We start from the raw sequence: 26,021 nt of genomic DNA, 5'->3' as shown, positions 1-26,021 counted from the left end.
CTTTCCCCTAACATTATATATTTTCTGAAATCAGAAGCCCTGGAGAATAAAAGGGTGGCAATTTTTCTTTTGTCACATGATATTTGCTCAGCCGTTTATCAAAAGCAAACTTTCAGGAAAAATAAACTAATCTCAATTTTAGTGCACACAAACACAATATAAAACTCAGTTTTTGGTAAAATGTAAAAAATTATGTTGCATCAAGTAAATATGCATACACCTGAGAAATGGTGACAAACTACCTACTTTTTTTTTCATATGTGACATTTTAAAAACCTTTAGAGGCTATCAGTTTAAAGTTAATTGTGGATTATGGTCCTTGTATTTTTGTTCTCACTCTGAGGTCCACAGTGACCTAGGCCGGAATTTGCATTTGTGTGTATGCTGGGGGGGGGGGATGGGGATACTTTTATTTTATTTTTTTCAATTTTTGTTTATTTTATTCAAATTTTATTCTTGTAAAAAAAAAAAATCATTTAACTTTATTGCTATCACAAGGGGACTAACAGGCTCCCTAAGTGACAGCATGGGCAGGTGACAGGTACTCTTAATGGAGCTATATTAGATCCCCAATGTCTTCCCCACCCTCCGAAGCAGCATCAAACACAACTCTGAACCTGGAAGTGATAAAATCTTTGTCACTTCTGCTTCATTTGTCACAGAGGAGATTGGGCAATGGATGTATCTCCATCTTTTTTGTGTTTACTGAACTGACCCTGGCCCTTCACAGCACTGTAAAAGTAACCAGGCAGCTGCAGAGCCACCCAGATCACTTTTACTAAACGTCCATAAATTTACACCTGTGGTTATACCATGATCTTGGTATAACCACTTTCTGACTGAACATTTTTTTTTTGCTTTTGTGTATGTTCCCCATGACAATGCCCAGCCCCCATGCCATTTATTTGAAAAGTCCTTGCCTATTGGGCTACAAAATGCAATTACTGTTTTTTTCCCCCATTTATAAAGCCAAAAAAATGACATTTTCCCTGCAAGATGTCTTTATTTTGCTCAGCAACAGCTGGGGAGCCAGTGTGTATGATGAGGCCACAATATAGTGCATTGGGAACAAGATTAGAGATTTTTTGGATACATTCTGGTGTCACTTTGACTTTGGATAGAAGTAACGGGTGCATAAAAATTGGTCTTTGGGTGTCGGTGGTCGCCTTCCCACTGTAACCCATTAGAGGTACTCTTGATGAAAGCAACAATTGGCCTTGCTGTAAAAAATTGCAATGATATGCACATGTCAAACAGGTGCTGAAAAATTTTTTGGGTGTTAATTGTGCCCATGAAACCTATACCAAAATGATTCAACACTCTCAAAGCTAGGCAGCCTCGAAGTCCTGCAGAGATTCCACGTCCCAAAAAGACTTAATCAGTGACATTGGCATCAGGGGCTTCATAGCTGGTAATCCAGGACTGATTCATTTTTTTAAAAGTCAAACGGTCCACAGAGTCTGTGGACAGACGTGTTCTATGATCAGTAACGAAACCTCCTGCAGCACTGAATGCTCATTCTGAAAGCACGCTGGATGCAGGGCAGCCCAACAACTCAATAGCATACTGGCCAAGTTCTGGCCAATGGTCTATTCTCATGACCCAGTAATTTAGTGGATCGTCAGCTGGAAAGCTCTCCATCTCTGTTTTGGCCCCGAGGTAATAGTCCAACACGTTATGCAGATGCTGCCGATGAGATGCGGAAGCTGACAGCCCTAGGCAGCGAGGACTAAAAAAATTCCGAAATGCCTCAGTTAGGTGGACGCCTTCACCAACGCTCCTCTCTTGACCAACAGAAGACTCAAAACTACGTTTTCCTTGACACTGTAACCTACTGGAGTCAGGAAAAATGTTCAAAAAAATCCACTTTAACGTGTCCTCAAGAAATTTTATCGTCTGCACTCTCTGTGGGGATGGGATGAGTTCTGAGACCTTCCTCCTATAAAGGTGGTCAAGGAGGGTTGCCAAACAGTAATCATCCTTCTCCTTTATGCTACGTATTCTTGGGTCCTTTCGCAGGCTTTGAATCATGAGGTTGCCGATGTGCCTCAAATTTGCAGAGGCTTGAGAAGCAGACTCCTCGGGGTCACTCAGGATTAGGGATGAGCTTCGTGTTCCAGTCGAACCCATGTTCGACTCGAACATCGTTTGTTCGCCCATTCGCCGAATTGCGAACGATATGGGCCGTTCGCGCCAAATTCGCGTGGCGCGTCATGGCCCATAATTCACTGCGGCATCGCAGTGCATTGCTGGCTGATGATTGGCCAAGCATGCACTATAACCCGCATGCTTGGCCAATCACAGCGCCATCTGAACAGAGAGCCGTAATTGGCCAAAGCCAAGGAGGCTTTGGCCAATTATGGCTCAGGGGATTTAGTACACGCCCCACACTATATAAGGCCACCTGCACGGCGGCCCTGTGTAGTGTGTGTTCCGGCGCGTTGAAAGAGATAGACAGAGAGACAGTGTCATTTGATTTAAGTTAGATAGATTAGGCAGGACAGTCAGTAAGTTAGCTGCACTTACAGTGTATTGTGTGTATATATATGCATCCCAGGTGTTGTGTGTATGTATGTATGTATATATATATATATATATATATATATATATATATATACTGTATTCAGTTTAGCTAGCTCCATTCCTGTTATCTTGCTACTGACAGGCAGGCTTATCTTGTTACAGTATTTACAGCTACCTGAAGAAAATTGCTGGTGTTCTTTTGATCCTATTAGTACCACAGTCAGGCAGCTAGACTATTTACAGTTAGTGTAGTGCATCCTCCTCACAGTGTTCAGTTAAAGCTACAAGTTAGTTTAGTGTGACCTCTGCACAGTGTTCAGCTAAAACTACAAGTTAGTGTAGTGCACAGTGTTCAGCTAAAGCTACAAGTTAGGGTAGTACGTCCTCCTCACAGTGTTCAGCTAAAGCTACAAGTTAGTTTAGTGCGTCCTCCTCACAGTGTTCAGCTAAAACTACAAGTTAGTGTAGTGCGACCTCTGCACAGTGTTCAGCTAAAGCTACAAGTTAGTGTAGTGCGTCCTCCTCACAGTGTTCAGCTAAAACTACAAGTTAGAAGTTAGTGTAGTGCGACCTCTGCACAGTGTTCAGCTAAAGCTACAAGTTAGTGTAGTGCGTCCTCCTCACAGTGTTCAGCTAAAACTACAAGTTAGTGTAGTGCGACCTCTGCACGGTGTTCAACTAAAGCTACAAGTTAGTGTAGTGCATCCTCTGAACAGTGTTCAGCTAAAGCTACAAGTTAGTGTAGTGCGTCCTCCTCACAGTGTTCAGCTAAAACTGCAAGTTAGTGTAGTGCGAGCTCTGCACAGTGTTCAGCTAAAGCTACCTGTAGAAGGTTGGTGGTGTTTTCCTGATCCTATCACTACCCCAGGCAGCTAAATAAGCTACAAGTAATTTTTTGCGAGCTCTGCACAGTGTTCAGCTAAAGCTACCTGTAGAAGGTTGGTGGTGTTTTCCTGATCCTATCACTACCGCAGGCAGCTAAATAAGCTACAAGTTAGTGTAGTGCATCCTCCTCACAGTGTTCAGCTAAAACTACAAGTTAGTGTAGTGCGACCTCTGCACAGTGTTCAGCTAAAGCTACCTGTAGAAGGTTGGTGGTGTTTTCTTGATCCTATCACTACCGCAGGCAGCTAAATAAGCTACAAGTTAGTGTAGTGCGTCCTCCTCACAGTGTTCAGCTAACCTACAAGTTAGTGTAGTGCGAGCTCTGCACAGTGTTCAGCTAAAGCTACCTGTAGAAGGTTGGTGGTGTTTTCCTGATCCTATCACTACCGCAGGCAGCTAAATAAGCTACAAGCTAGTGTAGTGCGTCCTCCTTACAGTGTTCAGCTAAAACTACAAGTTAGTGTAGTGCGACCTCTGCACAGTGTTCAGCTAAAGCTACAAGTTAGTGTAGTACGTCCTCCTCATAGTGTTCAGCTAAAACTACAAGTTAGTGTAGTGCGACCTCTGCACAGTGTTCAGCTAAAGCTACAAGTCAGTGTAGTGCGTCCTCCTCACAGTGTTCAGCTAAAACTACAAGTTAGTGTAGTGTGACCTCTACACAGTGTTCAGCTAAAGCTACAAGTTAGTGTAGTGCATCCTCTGAACAGTGTTCAGCTAAAACTACAAGTTAGTGTAGTGCGAGCTCTGCACAGTGTTCAGCTAAAGCTACCTGTAGAAGGTTGGTGGTGTTTTCCTGATCCTATCACTACCGCAGGCAGCTAAATAAGCTAAAAGTTAGTTTTTTGCGAGCTCTGCACAGTGTTCACCTAAAGCTACCTGTAGAAGGTTGGTGGTGTTTTCCTGATCCTATCACTACCGCAGGCAGCTAAATAAGCTACAAGTTATTTTTTTGTGAGCTCTGCACAGTGTTCAGCTAAAGCTACCTGTAGAAGGTTGGTGGTATATTCCTGATCCTATCACTACCGCAGGCAGCTAAATAAGCTACAAGTTAGTTTTTTGCGAGCTCTGCACAGTGTTCACCTAAAGCTACCTGTAGAAGGTTGGTGGTGTTTTCCTGATCCTATCACTACCGCAGGCAACTAAATAAGCTACAAGTTAGTGTAGTGCATCCTCCTCACATTGTTCAGCTAAACCTACAAGTTAGTGTAGTGCGAGCTCTGCACAGCGTTCGGCTAAAGCTACCTGTAGAAGGTTGGTAGTGTTTTCCTGATCCTATCACTACCGCAGGTGGCTAAATAAGCTACAAGTTAGTTTTTTGCGAGCTCTGCACAGTGTTCAGCTAAAGCTACCTGTAGAAGGCTGGTGGTGTTCTCATACTACAGGCAGGCAGTTGATTTTTCTAGCTGCAGTATCAGTATATATATATATATATATATATATATATATATATATATATATATATATATATCCCAGCTTAGTGCAAATTTGGTGTTATTGCTTTCACTCGCTCATACTGGTCACTGGAAGTTCAACGTGGCACCTCATGGCAAAGAACTCTGTGAGGATCTGAAAAAAAGAGCTGTTGCTCTACATAAAGATGGCCTAGGCAATAAGAAGATTGCCAAGACCCTGAAACTGAGCTGCAGCACAGTAGCCAAGACCATACAGCAGTTTACCAGGACAGGTTACACTCAGAACAGGCCTCGCCATGGTCGACCAAAGAATTTGAGTGCACATGCTCAGCGTCATATCCAGAGGTTGTCTTTGGGAAATAGACGTATGAGCGCTGCCGGAATTGCTGCAGAGAATGAAGGGGTGGGGGGGTTAGCCTGTCAGTGCTCAGACCATACGCCGCACACTGCATCAAATTTGTCTGCATGGCTGTTGTCCCAGAAGCAAGCCTCTTCTAAAGATGATGCACAAGAAAGCCCACAAACAGTTTGCTGAAGACAGGCAGACTAAGGACATGGATTACTGGAACCATGTCCTGTGGTCTGATGAGACCAAGATAAACTTATTTGGTGAAGATGGTGTTAAGCATGTGTGGCGGCAACCAGGTGAGGAGTACAAAGACAAGTGTGTCTTGCCTACAGTCAAACATGGTGGTGGGAGTGTCATGGTCTGGGGATGCATGAGTGCTGCCGGTACTGGGGAGCTACAGCTTATTGAGGGAACCATGAATGCCAACATGTACTGTGACATACTGAAGCAGAGCATGATTCCCTCCCTTCGGAGACTGGGCCACAGGGCAGTATTCCAACATGACATCGACCCCAAACACACCTCCAAGATGACCACTGCCTTGCTAAAGAAGCTGAGGGTTTTCCTACATGTGGTGTGGTCGTGCCCCCTTCTTCAACAGTACTGGAGGGAGGTGGTACAGTACATCAACTTAATTGGGAACCTGACACTTACACTGGATCCTCGGGTCCTTCTCTTGGGGATCTGTGACACCCTCATCGCGAACACCCATAAGAGGCTATTCGTTTTCTATGCTCTATTTTATGCAAGGAAAACCATTCTATTTAAATGGAAACAGACAGATCCCCCAACAGTGGGACAGTGGAGAACACTCATTGATAAGACCCTCCCCCTATATAAGCTCACATTTATGAGCCGGAAGTGTCCCCAAAAGTTTGAAAAAATTTGGGGTCCATGGGTTTCTAAGTAAATGGCCACTGATGCGGATCCCCCCAGGAGAACTCGCTCTACATATATAATTTGAATACTTATAACTAAGATCCGAACTGATGTGCCTTGCTTTTTGATATAATGCTTGAGATTATTTAACCTAGATTGTCACCTTCCTTCTGGAAATGGTTTGTCTTTGCCTCTCTTATGTAACCCTCTCTTATTGTGCCCTTTTATATCTCTATGTATAGATATATGTACATCTATTTATATATATTTGTGAATGTACGTCTGTTTTTTTTTATCTTTGTATTGAAACTTTTCTCCTTTGGAGATGAATAAAAACGTAACTGTTAAAAAAAAAAGAAGCTGAGGGTAAAGGTGATGAACTGGCCAAGCATGTCTCCAGACCTAAACCCTGTTGAGCATCTGTGGGGCATCCTCAAATGGAAGGTGGAGGAGTGCAGGATCTCTAACATCCACCAGCTCCGTGATGTCGCCATGGAGGAGTGGAAAAGGACTCCAGTGGCAACCTGTGAAGCTCTGGTGAACTCCATGCCCAAGAGGGTTAAGGCAGTGCTGGAAAATAATGATGGCCACACAAAATAATGACATTGTGGGCCCAATTTGGACAATTTCACTTAGGGGTGTACTCACTTTTGTTGCCAGCGGTTTACACATTAATGGCTGTGTGTTGAGTTATTTTAAGGGGACAGCAAATTTACACTGTTGTACAAGCTGTGCACTCACTACTTTACATTGTAGTAAAGTGTCATTTCTTCAGTGTTGTCACATGAAAAGATATAATAAAATGTTTACAAAAATGTGAGGGGTGTACTCACTTTTGTGAGATACTGTGTGTATATATATATATATATATATATATATATATATATATATATATATATATATATATAGCCTGAACTTAAGGTTAAACAATACGTACCTACAGTACATAAAACTATTTACCTGTGGCAAAACTTATCCAGAAAGAAAATCCAAATCTTGTCCGCAGAATAGAAGTTCCAAAATGGATGTTGCATATAGGTACTTGTCTAACTGTTGCAAATGATATGAGCGAGAATATTATACACACTGCAGTTGCAAACATCATATAAATTCCATACAGAGGGACTGGAACACAGAAAAGGACATTGCTGAGAATCCATGCACAAAATGCACACCTGAAAAAAATAACACATATAGGAACACAATAAATATAATTGTTTCTTCAGAAAAAGCATGGGATCGTTGCCAAACTTGATTTACAGCCAAGTATCTCTACCACAGCAAAAGTGCATGATCCGATTGTTGGCCAACCGAACATCTGATTTTTGTCTTAAGAGAGTGTGCCTGGATCTTGTCTTGCATACCAACGGTACACAATTGTCGGGCAACAAACACGAACGTAGTGACATATTACGAGGAATTTCAGCTCTTGAGCGCCACCCTTTGGGCCCCTTCTGCTAATTTTGTGTTTGAGCATGGAGTCCGAGCATGCATGTTTGTACTTTCAGCTTTTGTGTGACAGACTTTTGTAATGACCATACAAAAATCAGACAACCAACCGTTGTCCACCGAAAATTTACTAGCCTGCCATCCAACATTTGTTGGCCGAAAGTTGGCCAACAATTGTCAAAAGGAGCTTACTAACGGTCATATTTTAGGACAACAGTCTGTCAACAGACAATCCCCTGCAAACAATCGCATTGTGTGTACGAGGCTTTACACTGAAAGTCTTCAGCTAAAGGCGATGTCTAGGCTTTTGGTGTGTTGCTTCCTCCAGGTGAGACTGCTCTCTGTGCATTGCTATTAACTGTATGTTTCATAGTTTGTGCTCAATGTGATTGCAGCCAAATTAGTGTACTTGCTACAACTTTTTTTACTTACACTAACCACTAATCAGTTAACAGGTTTTTTTTTGTTTTTTTTTTTAATGATACACAAAGATTTAGCAAAATGAAGTAAGAGAATCTGCAAAGACAAAATTCTCTGAACATGCAAAAAGTTGGGTAAGGAGTGAAGAAGTGGGTTTTGGAATGGAAAGAAGGGTCCCAGAGCTGATAATGGTCATAAAAGTGTATAATTGTCTAGAAAGATATAGTCTACATTAATCTGTTTATTAAAAAGTATTATCATTTATAGTTCAAACCTTTTTTACTCCCCTGAGTATTTCTAAAGCACCTTTAGGAATAAAAGCATTCATGTCTTCCATATCATAATCTGGTTCAGAAAAATGATGTCCCACAGGTGTGTAGTAATCCTCTACCTTGTGTTTTTTTTTTTTTTTATGGTGTGTCTATGTAGATTCATTTATTTATTTATTCATTTATTTTATTTTCTGTCCTTTGTTTTTCCAATGTAGTATTCCTGGTTGCACTTGTTGCATTGAATGAAGTACATCCCATTGCTGAAGGTACAATTGTATGATCCATTTGGGTGATTGGTGGGTGCCTGAAGACCAGAATTGGGGATTGCTGGATTTCTTTCACTGTTTCTTGATCTGTTATGATGGGTTGCAGCTCTTTGATTGCAAGACTATTTGTTTATTTCTCATTGTACTGTAATGCCCCGTACACACGAGCGAACTTCTCGTCCGCCAGAACTTCGAAGGACTTTTTGACGGAGTTCCGACGGAGTTGCAACGGAGTTCCAACAAAACGGACTTGCCTACACACTATCACACCAAAGTCAGATCGTTTCGAACGTGATGACGTGCGACCGGACTAGAATAAGGAAGTTCATAGCCAGTAGCCAATAGCTGCCCTTGCGTCCTTTTTTGTCTGTCAGACTAGCATACAGACGAACTGATTTTTCGATCGGACTCGAGTCCGTCGGAAAGATTTGACACGTGTTCTATTTCTAGGTCCGTCTGAATTTTCAACAGAAAAGGTCCCATGAAGGTCCGATGAAGCCCACACATGATCAGAATGTCCAACGGAATAGTTCCGTCGGACCTTTTCTGGCGGACAGTCCACTCATGTGTACGCGGCATAAGAGACTTTCTCTTTGGGTTTTCAACGCAATGTTTATGTTGTACTGACAATTTTGTTGCTGTAATTGTTGCAATTGTAATTGCAAAGGTTATAACCTTTCTTATGTGAGGTCTTATGTGATCTCACATAAGACCTCACACAAAATTTGAGATACTTATGTGACCTCACATGATCTTAAGCCCCAACTCCTGGCGTCATAAACCTCTTAAAAAGAGCTGAGAGGTGCCGGCGTGAAGAGGTTAAAAAATTCAGAGCTGAGGATGTTACATAGCTTATTCATTTATAACACACAGCAGTTTTTACTTAGTGTGTTCCCCCTCAAATCAAAATGGACTATTCAAGCACATACTGTATATGAACTTTCTAGGCACCACAGCATTTCTAAGGAATAACAAACTGCAGACCTCAATATACTGTACAAGAAACCCACTGGCTGAATCAACTATCTCCATTGTTCCGACTTCCACCCCCAACACACCAAACAAGCGATCATACGCAGCAAGACCACTAGACCTCACAAGACCTCACATAATACCTCACATAGTTATCACATAAGACCTCACACAGTGATCTCAAATTTTGTATTTCTGGGTTCCAGGTCAGAGCATATACAGTGGTGTCTAGTGGCCTAGCTATGTATGATGGCTCATTTGGAGTGTTGGGGGTGTAAACTAAAAATGTGGAGAAAGCTGCATCAGTAGGTGGGTTTATTTAATGGTGGTTCCTAATGGATACTACTGGTGTTTAGGAAGTTCACATGTGTTTTTTAATAGTCCATTTTAAAAGTTCACCTTCGGAACATGTTACATGTTCCACTTCAAATACAGGTAAAACATGTAACATGTTTCAGCTCCTACCCTCCTTCCAATCCCTTTGTCACGATCAGGGGTCAGGCTCGAAGACCAGTTGCTATAGCGCTATATTTTTGCGCTATAAACTAAAGAAGAGCAACAATTTTGAAAAAAAAAAACAATATTTTTTAATTTCTGATAAAACATATCCAATAAAAATATGTAAAAAATTTAATTTCTTCATCAATTTAGGCCAATTTGTATTCTGCTACATATTTTTGGTAAAAAAAATCCCAATTAGTGTATATTGATTGGTTTGCACAATTTAGTTTTTTACTAGCAATGGCGTCGATCAGCCATTTTTAGCGGGTCTCCGACATTGCAGCGGACAAATTGGACACTAAATGACACTTTTTGGGGACCAGTGACACCAATACAGGGATATGTGCTAGAAACCCTCAAAGTATAGGATATGTGGTAGTTTTGCGCTGCTACCTAGTGGTGTGTGAATATAAAAGTACCTGTAAACACAGAAACTGTGTGGCATAAACCATGTGCAATAAATCTAGCTGCTGCTATCACCAGGATGTTATCACAAAACAACAATGAATGAATATCTAAAATGTGATAGCGCTGCTGCAATCTGACAAATAATACATAAATCCAATAAATCCAATAATATGCAATAAACGCATGTGCTGAATAAATATACGATCCAATAGTAAATGTATGAAAAGTTGATTGAAACAAAAAATCCTCTTATATAGAATGTGTTTCAAATTACACTGTGAGAAAAAAAAGTGCTTCTCAAGTAAAAAATGTAAATAAATCCAATATTAATGTGCAAGAAATGCATGTGCTGGAAAAAGTGAAAAATCCAATATCAAATATATATGAAAGTTAATTGGAACACAAAATCTTCTTATATAGAGTGTGCTTCAAATTCCACTGTGAGAAAAAAGTGCTTCTCATATAAACCAACAATCTGTGACTAGTGCTCCCTTCACCAGGTGAAATGGCTGCTTATCTCCTTCTCAGACCCTGAAAGGGTCAAACTCGCTCACAACTAATGATAATTCCCATCAGGAAAAAAGGCTCCACACTGATCTTTAATGGTTCCCACCAAGGTCCTGCAGGGATCAAACATGCTTTGCACCTCGTATACTTCTTCTTTAAAGGTTGCCTCCGTGATGATCACCAGCAACTCCAGATCAACATGCAAAAATATAAAGTGCCTCCAATAGTGCAGTATAAGGTGTTAAATGAAATAAACCTCACCCACCCAGCTTCATCTATTAAACTCAAATTTATTTTAATAAAAAACAGCATATAACATATTTAAAATCCAACAGGTCTCTTGCATGTCACCACTAGGCTCTACCTCTACGTGTTATGCCACCATACAGGCGGCTTCATCGGGAGGGCAAAGCATTGCATACTATTGGATGTATGTATTATTTGTCAGATTGCAGCAGCGCTATCACATTTTTTTAGACTGTCACAGTATAGATGACACTGGCAGGAAATGGGTTAACATCAGGGGCGATCAAAGGGTTAAATGTGTTCCCTATGTGTGCTTTCTAACTTTGTGGGAGATGATGACACTAGACAAAGAGTTCTGTGTTCCTGGTTAATAGGAATCACAGATCTCTCTCTTCCTCTGTGATTGTGACTGTCATTCCCCCTTGAACGATCGCGGGTGGCCGGTGGTCCAGCTGATTGGCACCCGCATGCATCCCAGACCAGGAAGCACGAACAACGTACAGGCACACTGTTTCACGCAGCCGGGCCGCCCAGCTGCAGTAAATGTGCAGTGGGCGGTGCGGAACTGGTTAATATTACTCTGTATTTTGGGCTACGAGTCCATCCCTAGTATTCATAAAGACTGACGTAAGCAGATGCAAAAGTGTCTCTCATGCATTCTAAAAATGGCAAAGAATGCATCAAATTCAAAAGCCTGTCTAGAACTTGTACTTGAATTTGCGTGCCAATAGAATACAAGAGAGACACTTTCATAAAATCTGTCTGAGACAGTTTTTTCTCTTTGTAGTCAAAAAGAGAGGTGGTCTTAATTAGCTCCACGTTTATATTTGACACATTCAATGCGACATAATGTGAAAGTGGCGCATTTAGAACTACCTGAATTTGGTGCATGAGTCACTGTCAGAACCAAAAGTGTTGCAAATTCTTCATGAATTTGGTGCAATACAGGGAATTACAGAGGGATTATTGACAGTAGCAGCTTTAGACCCCTTTCACACTGAGGCAGTTTTCAGGTGTTTTAGTGCTAAAAATAGCGTCTGAAAACTGCCTCTCATGCCTCCCCAGTGTGGAAGCCTGTGTGCTTTCACACTGTGATGGTGCGATTGCAGGACAGGAAAAGTCCTGCAAGCAGATCTTTGGGGCGGTGGAGGAGTGGTGTATACGCCGCTTCTCCACCGCCCCTGCCCATTGGAATGAATGGGCAGCGCTTCCAAAGAGCTTTGGAAGCGCTGCAACATGGGAGGTTTTAACCCTTTCTTCGGCCATTGGGGGTTAAAAGCACCCGCTAGTGGCCGAAAAGCGTTGCTGAAACAGTAAAACGCTGCTAAAACTAGCGGCGCTTTACCGCTAATGGACCCGCCGCCCCAGTGTGAAAGAGGTCTTATTGAATTCCCCCAATATCTTTAATTGATATTGGGGGGAATTCAATATTCAATATTCCCCCCAATATATGTACATTTTAAGCCTTCCTGCAACCAGTTTAGCTGTAACTAGCAGAAGTGTGTGATTGGTAGAAGTGGTAGGTGGGAGAGAGGAATAGCTGTGTGACAATAGTCTTAAGTCACAACTTTTTTTTTTTTTTTTTTTTTTTACCCTAGCCTTAGGTACTCCTCAGCCACGTAACTCTAGTTTTCAAATCACATTGGGCTCAACCAAAAATAACTGTCACTTTTTTAAAATAACGTTACTTATCCTAGTGTGTTTGCTTTGTGAACTGAGCCTCATGTCAGTGATGCAGTTAGATGCAGTGGGTGGGGGAAAGGAAAGTGTCACTAGTGCTTAAGGCAGTGATGCTGATAAGTGCTGACACACGATGCACATTGTCATGATCCATCCAAGAATGAGAAAATGTAGATCTTATTTTTGTAAACACTTTTAACATTACAACACAGGCCTGTTGGGACAGAGTTAATTCAGAATTTACATAACATGTTAGCAGGGTTTCTCAACCAGGGTTCCTTCACAGGGGGTTCCTTGAGCAATGGGTAATTTCTGCCTCTCAGATAAGTTCCCACTTACACCATTGATTATTTTAGGTATCTCTAAGGGGCTAATTCTTCCTAATGACCACAATTGTAAGGACCATTCTTCCCACTGTTCATCACACTATTATATCTTTAATTGTAGATATAGTAATTTTTAGCAGGGGTTTCCTGAGACCGGAAAGTTATTTCAAGGCTGTACTAGGCTGAGAAAGGCTGTACTACAATATCAAATGAAGGCCAAATGTTCAGTTCACATACCTTCACAGCAGGGGTTGTCTAGACCCTGGGTGTGTTTTTAGACATTGGTCTAAGCAGCTGAATCCAAATTGCATAGTCTAGGTGTAATGTTACCGCCTAGTCTCTGGGATAAATGTGTCTATTTTAATCCTTGAAAGTGATTATCGCTAGCAGCTATAGCAGCTACTACCAATAATTGCAAGAGAATCCAGCAGGCTGGTTCTACCCAAGTTGATCAATTGATCAACTTTATATATCATCCTGACCATTATTGGTTCGGATCTCGGCTGAGAAGATTCAAACTGTTTATGGGTGGCCTTACAGCCTTAGACAGGTTGTCATATTTGCAGAGTAGAGGTTGGGGGCTATGGTCTGTGTGTTCCAGCCATCCTCCAGAGCATTAGAAATCCTTTTTTTTTTTTTTTTTTTTTTGTAAGCATGTTTATCCTTTTTTTTTCAATACTGCTTGCTTATGTGCGTCTTACTTTGTAATTTCTGTTTTTTGTTTCTTTTTAACTTTCTATGCACTTCTTGATTAGGAATATTTAATAGGATATTATTACGCTGACTTTTGATTGCTCCGATTTAGATAACCTGTAACCACTAGTGAGGGCAGTGTGTGTGTGGCCTAAAAAACATTGTGTACCAGTCTGCTTGAGCACAGAGTGTGTTGGATGGAGGTGTCAGGGCAAGGTTTTTCACAAGACTGTAAGTTGTGACTGATGGCAGCTTGAATATTCATGTGTGTGTTGTTTTTGGTTGCTTCCTATGACTGGATTTTGGGTTCTCAAGATAATTTGACATGTGGTGGTCAATTTCCAATAAGAAGCGATGGATGGCAATACCTTGTGCATCATCCAGATGCCTCCTTCGTCCCTGTACCCACCATACCCGCTTCTGCGACAGCTCAACAAACTGGTTAGAAAATTACATGGACCTGTTATGAGTACTATAAAAAAAAGTGTGCTCACTTGGTTCTCTCGGGCTCCGAATGGTCACTGAAAATGGGGCTAAAGCAAATAAATTTGAGTAGGGATAAATTGTTGTGAAATGGTTGTATTACAATTCCACATGTGTGCATGGATGTATGACTGCATAGCAACCTGAATCCCTGAATTGTACAATGAGTACAGTTTGGTTCTAGTTTAGCTGTACTTGCTTAATTCCATTTTTTTGTGCCTTGATTGGGTTACAAGTTGTTGTTTTTTGTCAAAACATACACTTTAATTTGCATGTAGGGATGTTACCTGGACAAGTATGTCTTACCACATTAGTGCTGATGCATAATATGAGGAAGCACAATATTGCTGGTGAAGTCTACAAGGGCTAATGCTGATAAATTTTTCAGCCACATATAATATGGGATTAGGAAGACCCCTCTCCAATCCTTCTTGATAGTCTGTGTCATATTGAATCCTGGTCTCCCAAGAAAACCTCTCATTGTAGTTGATTGTTTCATTAAATTGATGAATAGGATCCCCTGAAAAAACAAGAAACAAATACAAACCTTTAGAAAATGCCTGGAATTTCTGATAATGGTTGAGTTTACGCAACAAATTTCAGGTCACTTGATTCTTATGTACTCGTACAGGGTTGCTAGCTAGTTAAAGTTTAAGTAAACCCTCCTATCTTTTTCAGCCAAGGAAGCTGCCATCTTTGCCTCTGTTTAATCTACAACTGCCATGACACTGCACATGTGATGAGTCATGACAGCAGCCATTGGATGGTTTGATAGTTTGGTTGAGAGCACAAACAATGGGAGTGTTACATTTCCGGCACGTGCCGGAAGTTAAACTGTTTTATGGTAGGGTTTATGTCCGCTTTAATCCTCTTAATTAAAGACACATATGAGTTATAAAGGTAATATTATTGATCCGATTCAGTCAGTGCCTAACCTGCATTGAATTAAGTCACGGAACATGTGACATCACAGATTATTTCCATAACCCTCCTTTCATCATACAGTTTGTAAGAAACAAACAACCAACCAAATACATAGCACTTTGTTCTTAAATAGAACTCTAATAGAGGTCAGATCTAAAGTTGGTTTAACTAAAACTACACTACATTCAAATGGTACCATAGAATGGTCCCAACCTCTAAAGTAGCATTATAAACCTTGTTCTCATCACAATCTGCATTTCTGTGCCAGAAAATCAGTGCATATATTGGTCTGTCCTTGCTCACATGAATATGCAGATATCCCATCATTTTTCTAATTTTCAAGTTTTGATTGGTTGGGGTCCAAGAAGAAGCATATCTATTGGGATGCAAAAAAGATGCATCCAAGATGTCTATTTTCATATATTGGCAAACTATGTATATGTGCAAATATATTTGGTATGGCAAGACAATCATTCATCTTGCTCAAGATCTTGGTCAGTAGGACAATGCTAGTTTTAGCCTCCTCACTACTTTTCTCTTATGCCGCGTACACACGAGCGGACTTTACGGCAGACTTTGCCCAGCAGACTTTTCGACGGACTTTACGACGGACTTTCTGAATGAACGGACTTGCCTACATACAATCCACCAAAGTCCGTCGAATTCGTACGTGATGACATACGACCGGACTAAAATAAGGAAGTTCATAGCCAGTAGCCAATAGCTGCCCTAGCATGGCTTTTTGTCCGTCAAACTAGCATATAGACGAGCTGACTTTTCGACCGGACTCGAGTCCATCGGATAGATTTGAAACATGTTTCAAATCTAAGTCCGTCCAACTTTTGAGAAAACAAAGTCCGCTGGAGCCCACACACGATCGAATTGTGCGACGAAATCCCGTCCGCCGGGCAAAGTCTGCCGTAAAGTCCGCTCGCGTGTACGCGGCATTAGTGCCTGTGCAGTGTTGGCAGCTAAGAGATCCAATTTCCACAAATTAAATAACTGACCTTGCAGAATTCTAGTTAAAGTGGTTGTAAAGCCATTGTATCATAATCATACAATCCCCTATGTTAGATAACATTATGTGTCCCAGTGTCTGGACATGTGCGGTCCATTTCATTCCGAATTAATATTCAGACAAATTTTTTATCATTTGGAGATTCAGGTATATCTGCATACCCAAATTACAATATAAACAAATTTTACCGAATGCTCCGAAAAACGTAACAAAATTCACCAGAATTTTGGAAATTCGGACTGAAATTCAAATTGAATTTTTCATTGAACTCCAGTCGAATTCTAACTACACATAAGGCTGAAATCAAAAAGTGTGTGTTATTAGATTACCATTCCAAAATTCAAAATTCAAATTTCACTGTTTTTGTTAAGCCAAATGGTGATTTAAAGAGTCATGGTAATCATTTGATGAAGATTTTTCTTTTGTTTGTTCACTTTGCTGCATTCAAATCGAAAAACAATATAACAATTTTGTTTCAACCAATTAGAAAATGTATCGATTTGAACATTTCAAATCGAAAAAATCTGTAAATTTGAAGAAAATTCAAAAATTCTGAATACGAATTCCGAATATGAATTGACCGAATCAGCCGAATTGAACTAAACAAAATAACTAGATTAACAAATCGAAATGAAACAAAACAATTTTTTTTTTTGTCATGCACATGTCTACCAATTTCTACCTTATTTCAGAGCACCTCTCGGCGCTCACGTGACTGCTCGCCGCATTCCTCTCCTGGGCAAACAACTACAGCTGGAGGGGCCAAGAACTCCTGCTTATGTCGGCCGGGAGCAGGGAAGGAGAGGAGGAGAGCGGTGGGCTGTCACGTGAGCGCTGAATGGCGCTCTGAAATAAGGTGGAAATCTGGAAATTTTTTATACAGCACAGACACAGGAACACATAATGTTATCTAAAAGAGGGGATTATATGATTATGATACAGTTATATCAGCAGCAGGAAGAAGGGAAGGGGAGGGGAGTAGAGCGGCACTGTCACTAGCTGAGAGGCAGGGAGGGGAAAGAGGAGGACAGAGGAGAGCTACTAGTGATGGAGGCACATAAACTGACCACGCTGTCAGGGCTCAGCTGCCATGATAAACCATGGTCAGTTTACAGGGGGGAGGGCAGAACCAGGCAGGATCAGCCAGGTATTTTAGAGGATACAAGGGGCCAAATTACACAGCACAAGCACTGTGCTGTTATGCATGCTTTAAGGGAACAATTTTTATTTTTTTAGGGTTACAAATGCTTTAATACAATATTTTTTATACAATCCATTGTATATAGTATATAGTCCAAGTTGCATTTTTATACCATATTGACTATCTTGAATCACACTAGAAATGCAAATTCTTCCTTTGAGAAGTACTTTCAAGATGATAGTAAATTCTGGTATATGATATCCTAGCAACCACATCTATTCAGCAGCTTTGTTTTTAATGCCTGTTGTTTCCATGACACACTAACTGCAATGTTTATGGGCCCATGCTTCTTCCCAGAGTTATAGTCAGCATGGCAGCCAGTAAAATTCTTCTTTCAGGGTCATGGATACAGCAAACACATTATATTCTACAGAATGAAGAAAAAAACAGTGCTGGTGCTTTGCAAGGTTATGTCTTTACTGCAACTTCAGACATACTGTAGGCACATGGTAAATCACAGATGCATATGAAAATGTCAGCTTAACCTTTTTACATTAGAGACCCATTCCTCATTTAAACAATATTTTAATTTCAAATACTGCTATTTAATAAAAAATAAACAGTAATTTCATAGTTAATAGTTTACCCATGACAATTGTATCCTCCCATTACATGGAATTGTCTACATTTTTTGACAATGATTCAAAGGTTCTATAAGTGCTTTCTTCACAATATTGCTTAAACATGTTTGGAAAATGCAGTCATTTTTTTTAATTAGAGTTCCTGCCCCTTTTTCTGATAAATTGCCTGAAATTTGTGTGCTGCCGAAACATCTCCCTTCGCCTATATGTGCTGCCAAAACATCTCTCAAAAGAAACGCAGTAGCTAAAACACATAATTGCTAGAGATCTAATCTAAGAATATTAGTTAACGCCAATAGGTGTTGGAAACTAAAATGTGCAAGAAGAGTTGAATGCCAAAGCTACCACTCTTGTAAGCTTTAAACATAACAATTTAAAAGTATGGTTACAACTAATGAACACAGGTTTTTAAACTGTAGATACATGTCAAAATCCTTGGATACATGTGAATATTCATCTGAATTCATAAGTGACACCTATCAGGAATTTGTGAACAATACAATTATATGTCTGGGTACGATGGGCTTAAAGTGACTGTGTCCCTTGAATAGAATAGTAAAAAAGTGCTCCTTGCAAAGCTGCAACAAAGAAAGTTAATGCTAACCTGTTCTATGCTGATGATCTTTGATATATTAAAAATGTATAGATGCCTGAAGAATCTTCAGATCCTGACACTTCCAGATGTCAGATGCCTGGTCCTTAGCTGTGCATAGTGGTGGAGTCCCCCCGCCCATAGATTGCTAATGTGTCCTTTAGTGAGAAAAGGGCCACTAGGAGGAACAAAGAGAGCACAGTGGGGGACTAGGCATCAGGTAAAGGCAGGAATAGCAAATTTGTATAAAACTTCCTTGCAGAGGACAACTGTTTTTTTTACATTTGCATTCTAGTGACACCGTCTAAAAATGATCTAATTGTTAATGTAATTTCAATCCAAAGCTTTCAATAAAATAATACTAAGCAGTCCTGCCATCGTCAGGACATTGTCCACACATTTCCTGTTACAGGTGACAACACTTTGTCCATGTCTCCAAGTTGTTCGACTTCATTTTCATCCTGTCACATGCACTTCTGGTGACTAATTACTAGACATGTGCACTGTCAAAAAATGTGTTCGTTTTTGTTTCATTTGTTTTTTTTTTGTTTTTCGGCGCATTCGTTATGATTGCAATTAGTAAATTAAAATTTTTCGAATTTACAAATTTTATGAATTCATGAATTTACGAGTTTACGAAAAATTCTTAAATTTGAAAATCCAAAAATAAGAAAGAAAATCTGAAAATTCGAAAGAATAACTATTAAATTATAGGTATTGTAATTTCCTTTCAAATTTGGCTGTTAGTGAACGTAACAAATACGAATTTATCCGAAGTTACCAATTATCCAAAATAACGAATGCCGCATCTACTGTAAACAAATGTAACGGAATAAATGATGATGATAATAATAATAATAATAACTGTTTATTATGTATTTTTATTAATTTGTTATGTTCTAATCGTTTCGATACGGCATTAGTTAAATTTGTATTTGTTACATTCACTAACAGCAAAATTTGAAAGGAAATTCAAATACCTATAATTTAATAGTTAGTAATCGTTAAGTTATTATTAGTTAGTTATTTCTTCAGATTTCCGAATATTCGAATTTACGAATATTCGGAAAAATTAGTTAAACAGGTTTTCGTTAATTTGGATATTTCCGAACGAACAAATTCTTGAAATTTATTAAACTAATTCAGAACAAAATAAATGGCACATGTCTACTAATTACAGCTGTGCTGACACTCATTGCAAAGGCATGTTCCACCATTGTCACCATCGTAAACGTTGAGCAGTAAAATGCAGCTGCTGCTAGTGCACATGCATGTAGACAGGAAATGCCTGAAAAAATGGTTGAGGAGATCAACAGCACTGGGATGCAAGAAAGATGGTAAAAAATGAAAACAGTATTTTCTAAAAAAAAAAAAAAAGGGGAATTGTTTCTGATATACAGTTTATTAGAGAACTAAGCCTCATCCAGTTAGTGGTTCCATTTTCTTCTGCTGAAGTATTGCTATACACAATATTACTGGACTATGCGTTGTTGATAGAATAATTGTCAAAGAGTTAGAAGAAAATACCTGTCAGAGTAATATTTAAACCCCTTAATCCAACCCATAATCCAATACTGGCATTCACCATGGTATGACTGAAAGACTTGTATACAGTTGTGACAGTTATAGATCCAACCTCCCAGTCACAAGTAAAGTTAACACCTGTAGAGAAGGATAGAAGAACACACAGGACATTTACAGGACATTTATGAGTTTAGTTATTTACCAAACATGAATACAAAGCTTTGCTTCAAATAAGTGAGATCAGACACTTCAAGAGTAATGCAGCAGAATTTAACCTAATCCTCAGTTGCTTCAAGAACGGCATGATTCAATTTATTGAGGAGTCTGTAATGCAGTGTGTGCACACTAATGCCCCGTACACACGGTCGGACATTGATCGGACATTCCGACAACAAAATCCTAGGATTTTTTCCGATGGATGTTGGCTCAAACTTGTCTTGCATACACACAGACACACAAAGTTGTCGGAAAATCCGATCATTCTGAACGCGGTGACGTAAAACACGTACGTCGGGACTATAAACGGGGCAGTAGCCAATAGCTTTCATCTCTTTATTTATTCTGAGCATGCGTGGCACTTTGTGCGTCGGATTTGTGTACACACGATCGGAAATTCCGACAACGGATTTTGTTGTCGGAAAATTTTATAGCCTGCTCTCAAACTTTGTGTGTCAGAAAATCCGATGGAAAATGTGTGATGGAGCCCACACACGGTCGGAATTTCCGACAACAAGGTCCTATCACACATTTTCCGTCGGAAAATCCGACCGTGTGTACGGGGCATTAGAGTATAGACAAAAATTATTTGCTTATTGAGGCACAGGAAAAACTTCACAGCAGATAGAGCAGACTGTGTAGAAGGCTTTGGAAATCTGTCTTCTTACAGTTCTGTTTCAAATGCAGATATATGTATTGATATACCCCCTTAGACCCAGTCTGTGTGGACAGTATAGCCACGTGATGACTTGGCAAAATCCACAAGCAGCTTAAAGCAGAGTTCCACTAATTTTTTATACTTGATGTCTCTTGCATACATATTGATCATGCTTTTACTAATGGAAATACCGTATTTATAACACGCACTTTTTTCCCCTTAAAATCAGGAGGAAATCGTGGGTGTGTGTTATACGCCGTTCCCCGCCGATCACCGCTGATTGTGAGCGGAGTGGAGTGAGCGCCGCCGATATACACATAGCCGAGTGTACTTAGCTAGGCTCGGCTCCTCTCGGGCTCCGCTCACAGTCACGACCCAATCCCGCCATTGGACCTGTGTTATGTCCATCATAGGGGTGGGACTGCGAGAGGAGCCGAGAGGAGCCAAGCCTAGCCGAGTACACTCGGCTTTGTGTATGTCGGCGGCGCTCGCTCCACTCCTCTCGCAATCAGCGGAGATCGGCGCCAATTTTAAATAGCCTGCAATGAGGCTGGGCAAGGCTGCAATCATGACACAAGTCTGCAATCATGACACAAGGCTGCAATGACAAGGCTGCATTGACACAAAGCTGCAATCATGACACAAGGCTGCAATCATGACACAAGGCTGCAATCATGACACAAGGCTGCAATGACACAAGGCTGCAATCATGACACAAGGCTGCAATGACACACGACTGCAATCATGACACAAGGCTGCAATGACACAAGGCTGCAATGACACAAGGCTGCAATGACACGGCTGCAATGACAAGGCTGCAATGACTCAAGGCTGCAATGACTCAAGGCTGCAATGACACAAGGCTGCAATGACAAGGCTGCAATGACACTGGGCAAGGCTGCAATGATGGACAAGGCTGTAGATGGACACTGAAAAGACTGCATTGATGGGCATTTAAATGTACGTTTTTTTCCTTAAACTTCCCTCCTAAAAGTTTTTTTCCTTAAAATTCCCTCCTAAACTTGGGGTGCGTGTTATATGCTGGCGCGTGTTTTATGCCGATAAATATGGTAGTTCTTTTTTTTTCTGGCATGTAAATACCTTTAATCTAGGGTTTCACCCGCACTTCCAGCATTTCTCCGCCTAGGCGATTACGTCACTAGGCGATTCACAAGGGCTCCCCGGATAGCGGCATCATATATCCCAGAAGTCCATGTGAATCGCCTACTGACGAAATCTAGCTTTATTTACAGACAGTAAATTACGCAAATGTGTCTGATTGACAGGTTGCTATAGCAATGGGGCGGGAACTTCCGCCGACATTGCAATGGCAACCTGTCAGTAAGACAAAGAGCCGTTCATCGGCATTACTGCGCATGCGCGAAATCAGGAGGAACTGAAAACCGGAGGGCTTCAGATGCCCACAGCTTAAATGGAACCTGCCTGCTTCTGAGATCAGTAGGTACAAAACAATTTTTTTTTAAGGAAAGTAACATTGCAACACATATGATGTTGCAACTGTTAATGTACATGTTTGGACAAATGCAGAGCAATTTAAAAAAAAAAAAAAATGTTTGGGGGACTGGAACTCCGCTTTAACTACTTATTAAGACACGGATATTAAATCAAATTTAGGCTCCATGCACACTAGATGCTCAAAAAAATGCATTTAGGAGCATTTTCAAAAGTGTTTAGTAGTATTTCTGTTAAGGAGCAGGCAGCCACCAGTATCCTTAACAACCAGTAAATAGCTGGTTGTTAAGTAGCAGGCCAGCAAGCCAGCTACCACGTCCTTAGCCACTTCAATATTTCACCCCCTTCCTGCCCAAGCCATTTTTCAGTTTTCAGCACGGTCGCACTTTGAATGACAATTGCGCGGTCATGTTACACTGCACCCTAATGAAATTCCTATCATTTTTTCCCCACAAATAGAGCTTTCTTTTGGTGGTATTTGATCACCTCTGTGGTTTTTATTTATTGTGCTATAAACAAAAGAAGAGGGACAATTTTGAAAAAACACAATATTTTTTACTTTTTGCTATAATAAATATCCAATTTTTTTTTTTTTAAACAAATTTTTTCCTCAGTTTAGGCTGATATGTATTCTTCTACATATTTTTGGTAAAAAAAAAAGTGATAAGCGTATATTGATTGGTTTGCGCAAAAGTGTCTACAAAATAGGGGATAGATTTATAGCATTTTTATTTATTTATTTATTTTTTACTAGTAATGGTGGCGATCTGCGATTTTTATTGTGACTGCGATATTGCAGCGGACATATTGGACACTTTTGACACATTTTTGGGACCATTCACATTTATACAGCTATCCATGCTATAAAAATGCATTGATTACTGTGTAAATGTGACTGGCAGGGAAGGAGTTAACACTAGGGGGTGATCGAGGGGTTAATGTGTGTCCTAGGGAGGTGATTCTAACTGACTGACTGGGGGAGGTGACCGATCGGTGTCCCTATGTACAAGGGACACACCATCGGTCGCCTCTCCTCTCTGACAGGACGTGGATCTGTGTATACATACACAGATCCACGGTCCTGCTCTGTTACCCGGCAATCGTGGGTGCCCGGTGGACATTTCGGCCACCGGGCACGTGCACCGGGTCCTGAACGACGCAGCGGCACGCGCGCGCGCACTCTAGTGGCTCGGGAGGGCGATCACGTTATATGACGTCCGCCCAGAACAAGAGCTGCCTCGTCCCGCCGTCATATGATGGTGGGCGGTAGCTTAGTGGTTAAGGACTGATGACTCATCAGTTGTCAGTGAGGTTGCCCACTGACAGCTGAATGTAAACAAAACAATTGCTGGCAATAAAAATTGAGAAAAAAAACAGCATGGGGGCCCCCAATCCATACCAGGTCCTTTCGGGTCTGGTACAGATTTTAAAGGGAACCCATGCCAAAAAGTTTTTAAAAAATGGCATGGGGTCTCCCTCAAATCCATACCAGACCCTTAGATCTGGTAAGGATTTTGAGGGTAACCCCGCGCCAACATTTAAAAAAAAAAGGTGTGGGGGCCCCTCCAAAAATCCATACCAGATCCTTATCTGAGCATACAGCCTGGTGGGCCAGGAAGGGGGGGGACAAAGTACCTTGTCCCCATGTTGATGAGGACAAAGGCCTCTTCCCCACAACCTTAGCTCGGTGGTTGTGGGGCCAAGCTGTTTCTTGTCATTTTTAACATTTTGACATTTGTACCCCGTTACCATTTCACATGGGGGGGGAGGCCGGGACCTTGTTAAAGGGGGCTTCCAGATTCTGATAAGCCCCCCGCCCGCAGACCCTCACAACCACCGGGCAAGGGTTGTAAGGACGAGGCCCTTGTCCCCATCAACATGGGGACAAGGTGCTTTGGGGGGCTACCACAAAGCACCCTCCCCATGTTGAGGGCATGTGGCCTGGTACGGTTCAGGAGGGGGAGAGTCACTCTCTTGTCCCCCCCTCTTTTCTTGTGGCCTGCCGAGCTGTGTGCTTAGATTTTTTTTGTTTAATAATTGTTTATTAAAGATTAATATAAAGAAGAGAGTAAACATATAACATATGGAAAGCAATCTTTTGAACAGAAAACAAGGGATTCAAAGTGCACATATTCCAAGCATATATCAGTATTCAATAAATTGCCCTTGTAGATGCAAAAAGGAATTGAACAAACAGATATAACCAAGAACTAAGCAAAAGCTTACTTCTATATAAACAAATAGAAAGAAAAGAAATTCAATCCAGACATTAATATTGCAACAAGATAGAGCGGGTGATTAGAAAATGCTTTCAAAAGAAGAGATAAGAAGAAGATGGGTGGAGAAAAGGAAAGAGAGTAAAAAGGTAGGGATAGGAGAAAGGATAGGAAAAGAAACACAAAAAGGAAAAGGGGGGAGGGAGGGGGGGGGAAGGTTGGCATGGGTGTCGTTTTGTGTTAGAGTAGCAATATCAATTGCTATATAGTTATTCAAGAGGAAGAATAATCCACATTCAGAGGGAGATAAAGTTGTGTGCTTAGATAAGGGTCTGGTATGGATTTTGGGGGGACCCCTACACCATTTTTAAAAAAATTTTGGCGCAGGGTTCCCCTTAAAATCCATACCAGACCTGAAAAAAACAATATGTAAATATATATAGACTATGTTTGCTCGCAGACTGGTAAGGTGGTTTACAGTCATTTTGGTATGATTCTAATACATACTTAAAGAGGTTGTAGGCAGAAGGTTTTGTATCTTAATGCATTCTATACATTAAGATAAAAAGCCTTCTGTGTTGAGCAGCCGCCCCAGCACCCCTAATTCTTACCTGAGTCCGATCTTTATCCAGTGAAGTCCACGAGTGCCTCGACTGTCCGTCACTCTCCCTCCTAATTGGCTGAGACACAAATTGTATGTGTCAATCAAAGTCAATTAGCCAATCGAGAGAGAGGTGGCCAAACCGAGGCTGCGTGTCTGAATGGACACAAGAAACTTCGGCTCGGGTGCCCCCATGGCAAGCTGCTATAGCAAGCAACCAACAGGTGGGAGGGACCAGGAGAGCAGAAGATGGACCTGAGAAGAGGAGGATCGGGGCTGCCCTGTGCAAAACCCCTACACAGAGGAGGTAAGTGTAACATGTTTATTTTTGTATATAGAAAAACAACCAAAACTTTAGTATCACTTTAATAGATTAGGTGCTGAGATGTAACAACCATACCTAACCATGTTCCTTTTAACGTATATAGTTGACATCAATGTAAACTTGACCTGGTGCAACAATGTCTGAGGTAACAAAACTACTAAAGTGTAGGTACTGTATGGTTCCTGCAAGTACCTGTATTAGTCTGCAACTAAAGCCCAATTTTCTTGTGGAGCTTATTGGTTCCTAGGCTCAGACTATACTTGGGGCCTAACCTTCTCTCCAGATTCCGATTTTTTTTTTTTCCACAGGAATAGGGCTTAAGAAGGCCAAGCCCTTTGAATAGCCCATGCATCTCACTCAAAGGGCTTTTCAGAGATATACAAATCTATCTAAAGACTGGGTACTTGTAGTCAACACAAAG

At 40.9% G+C, this 26,021-nt stretch overlaps 1 protein-coding gene across 2 annotated transcripts in view; it reads right to left on the bottom strand.

Annotated features, from left to right (window-relative positions):
- LOC141131528 (dual oxidase maturation factor 1-like) overlaps window positions 1-26,021 on the bottom strand; it is a 68,043-nt gene that overhangs the window by 4,743 nt on the left and 37,279 nt on the right. For both annotated transcript variants that reach the window (XM_073618899.1, XM_073618898.1), the window contains 3 exons: window positions 20,115-20,249; window positions 14,578-14,791; window positions 7,009-7,223 (listed from right to left, as the gene is read on the bottom strand). In XM_073618899.1, the coding sequence (XP_073475000.1) occupies window positions 7,009-7,223; window positions 14,578-14,791; window positions 20,115-20,249 (564 nt within the window). The remainder of the gene's footprint in view (window positions 1-7,008; window positions 7,224-14,577; window positions 14,792-20,114; window positions 20,250-26,021) is intronic.

Source organism: Aquarana catesbeiana, linkage group LG03, assembly GCF_042186555.1.
Source record: "Aquarana catesbeiana isolate 2022-GZ linkage group LG03, ASM4218655v1, whole genome shotgun sequence".
Lineage (NCBI taxonomy): Eukaryota > Metazoa > Chordata > Amphibia > Anura > Ranidae > Aquarana > Aquarana catesbeiana.
This window is presented reverse-complemented; position numbering and strand designations above follow the sequence as displayed.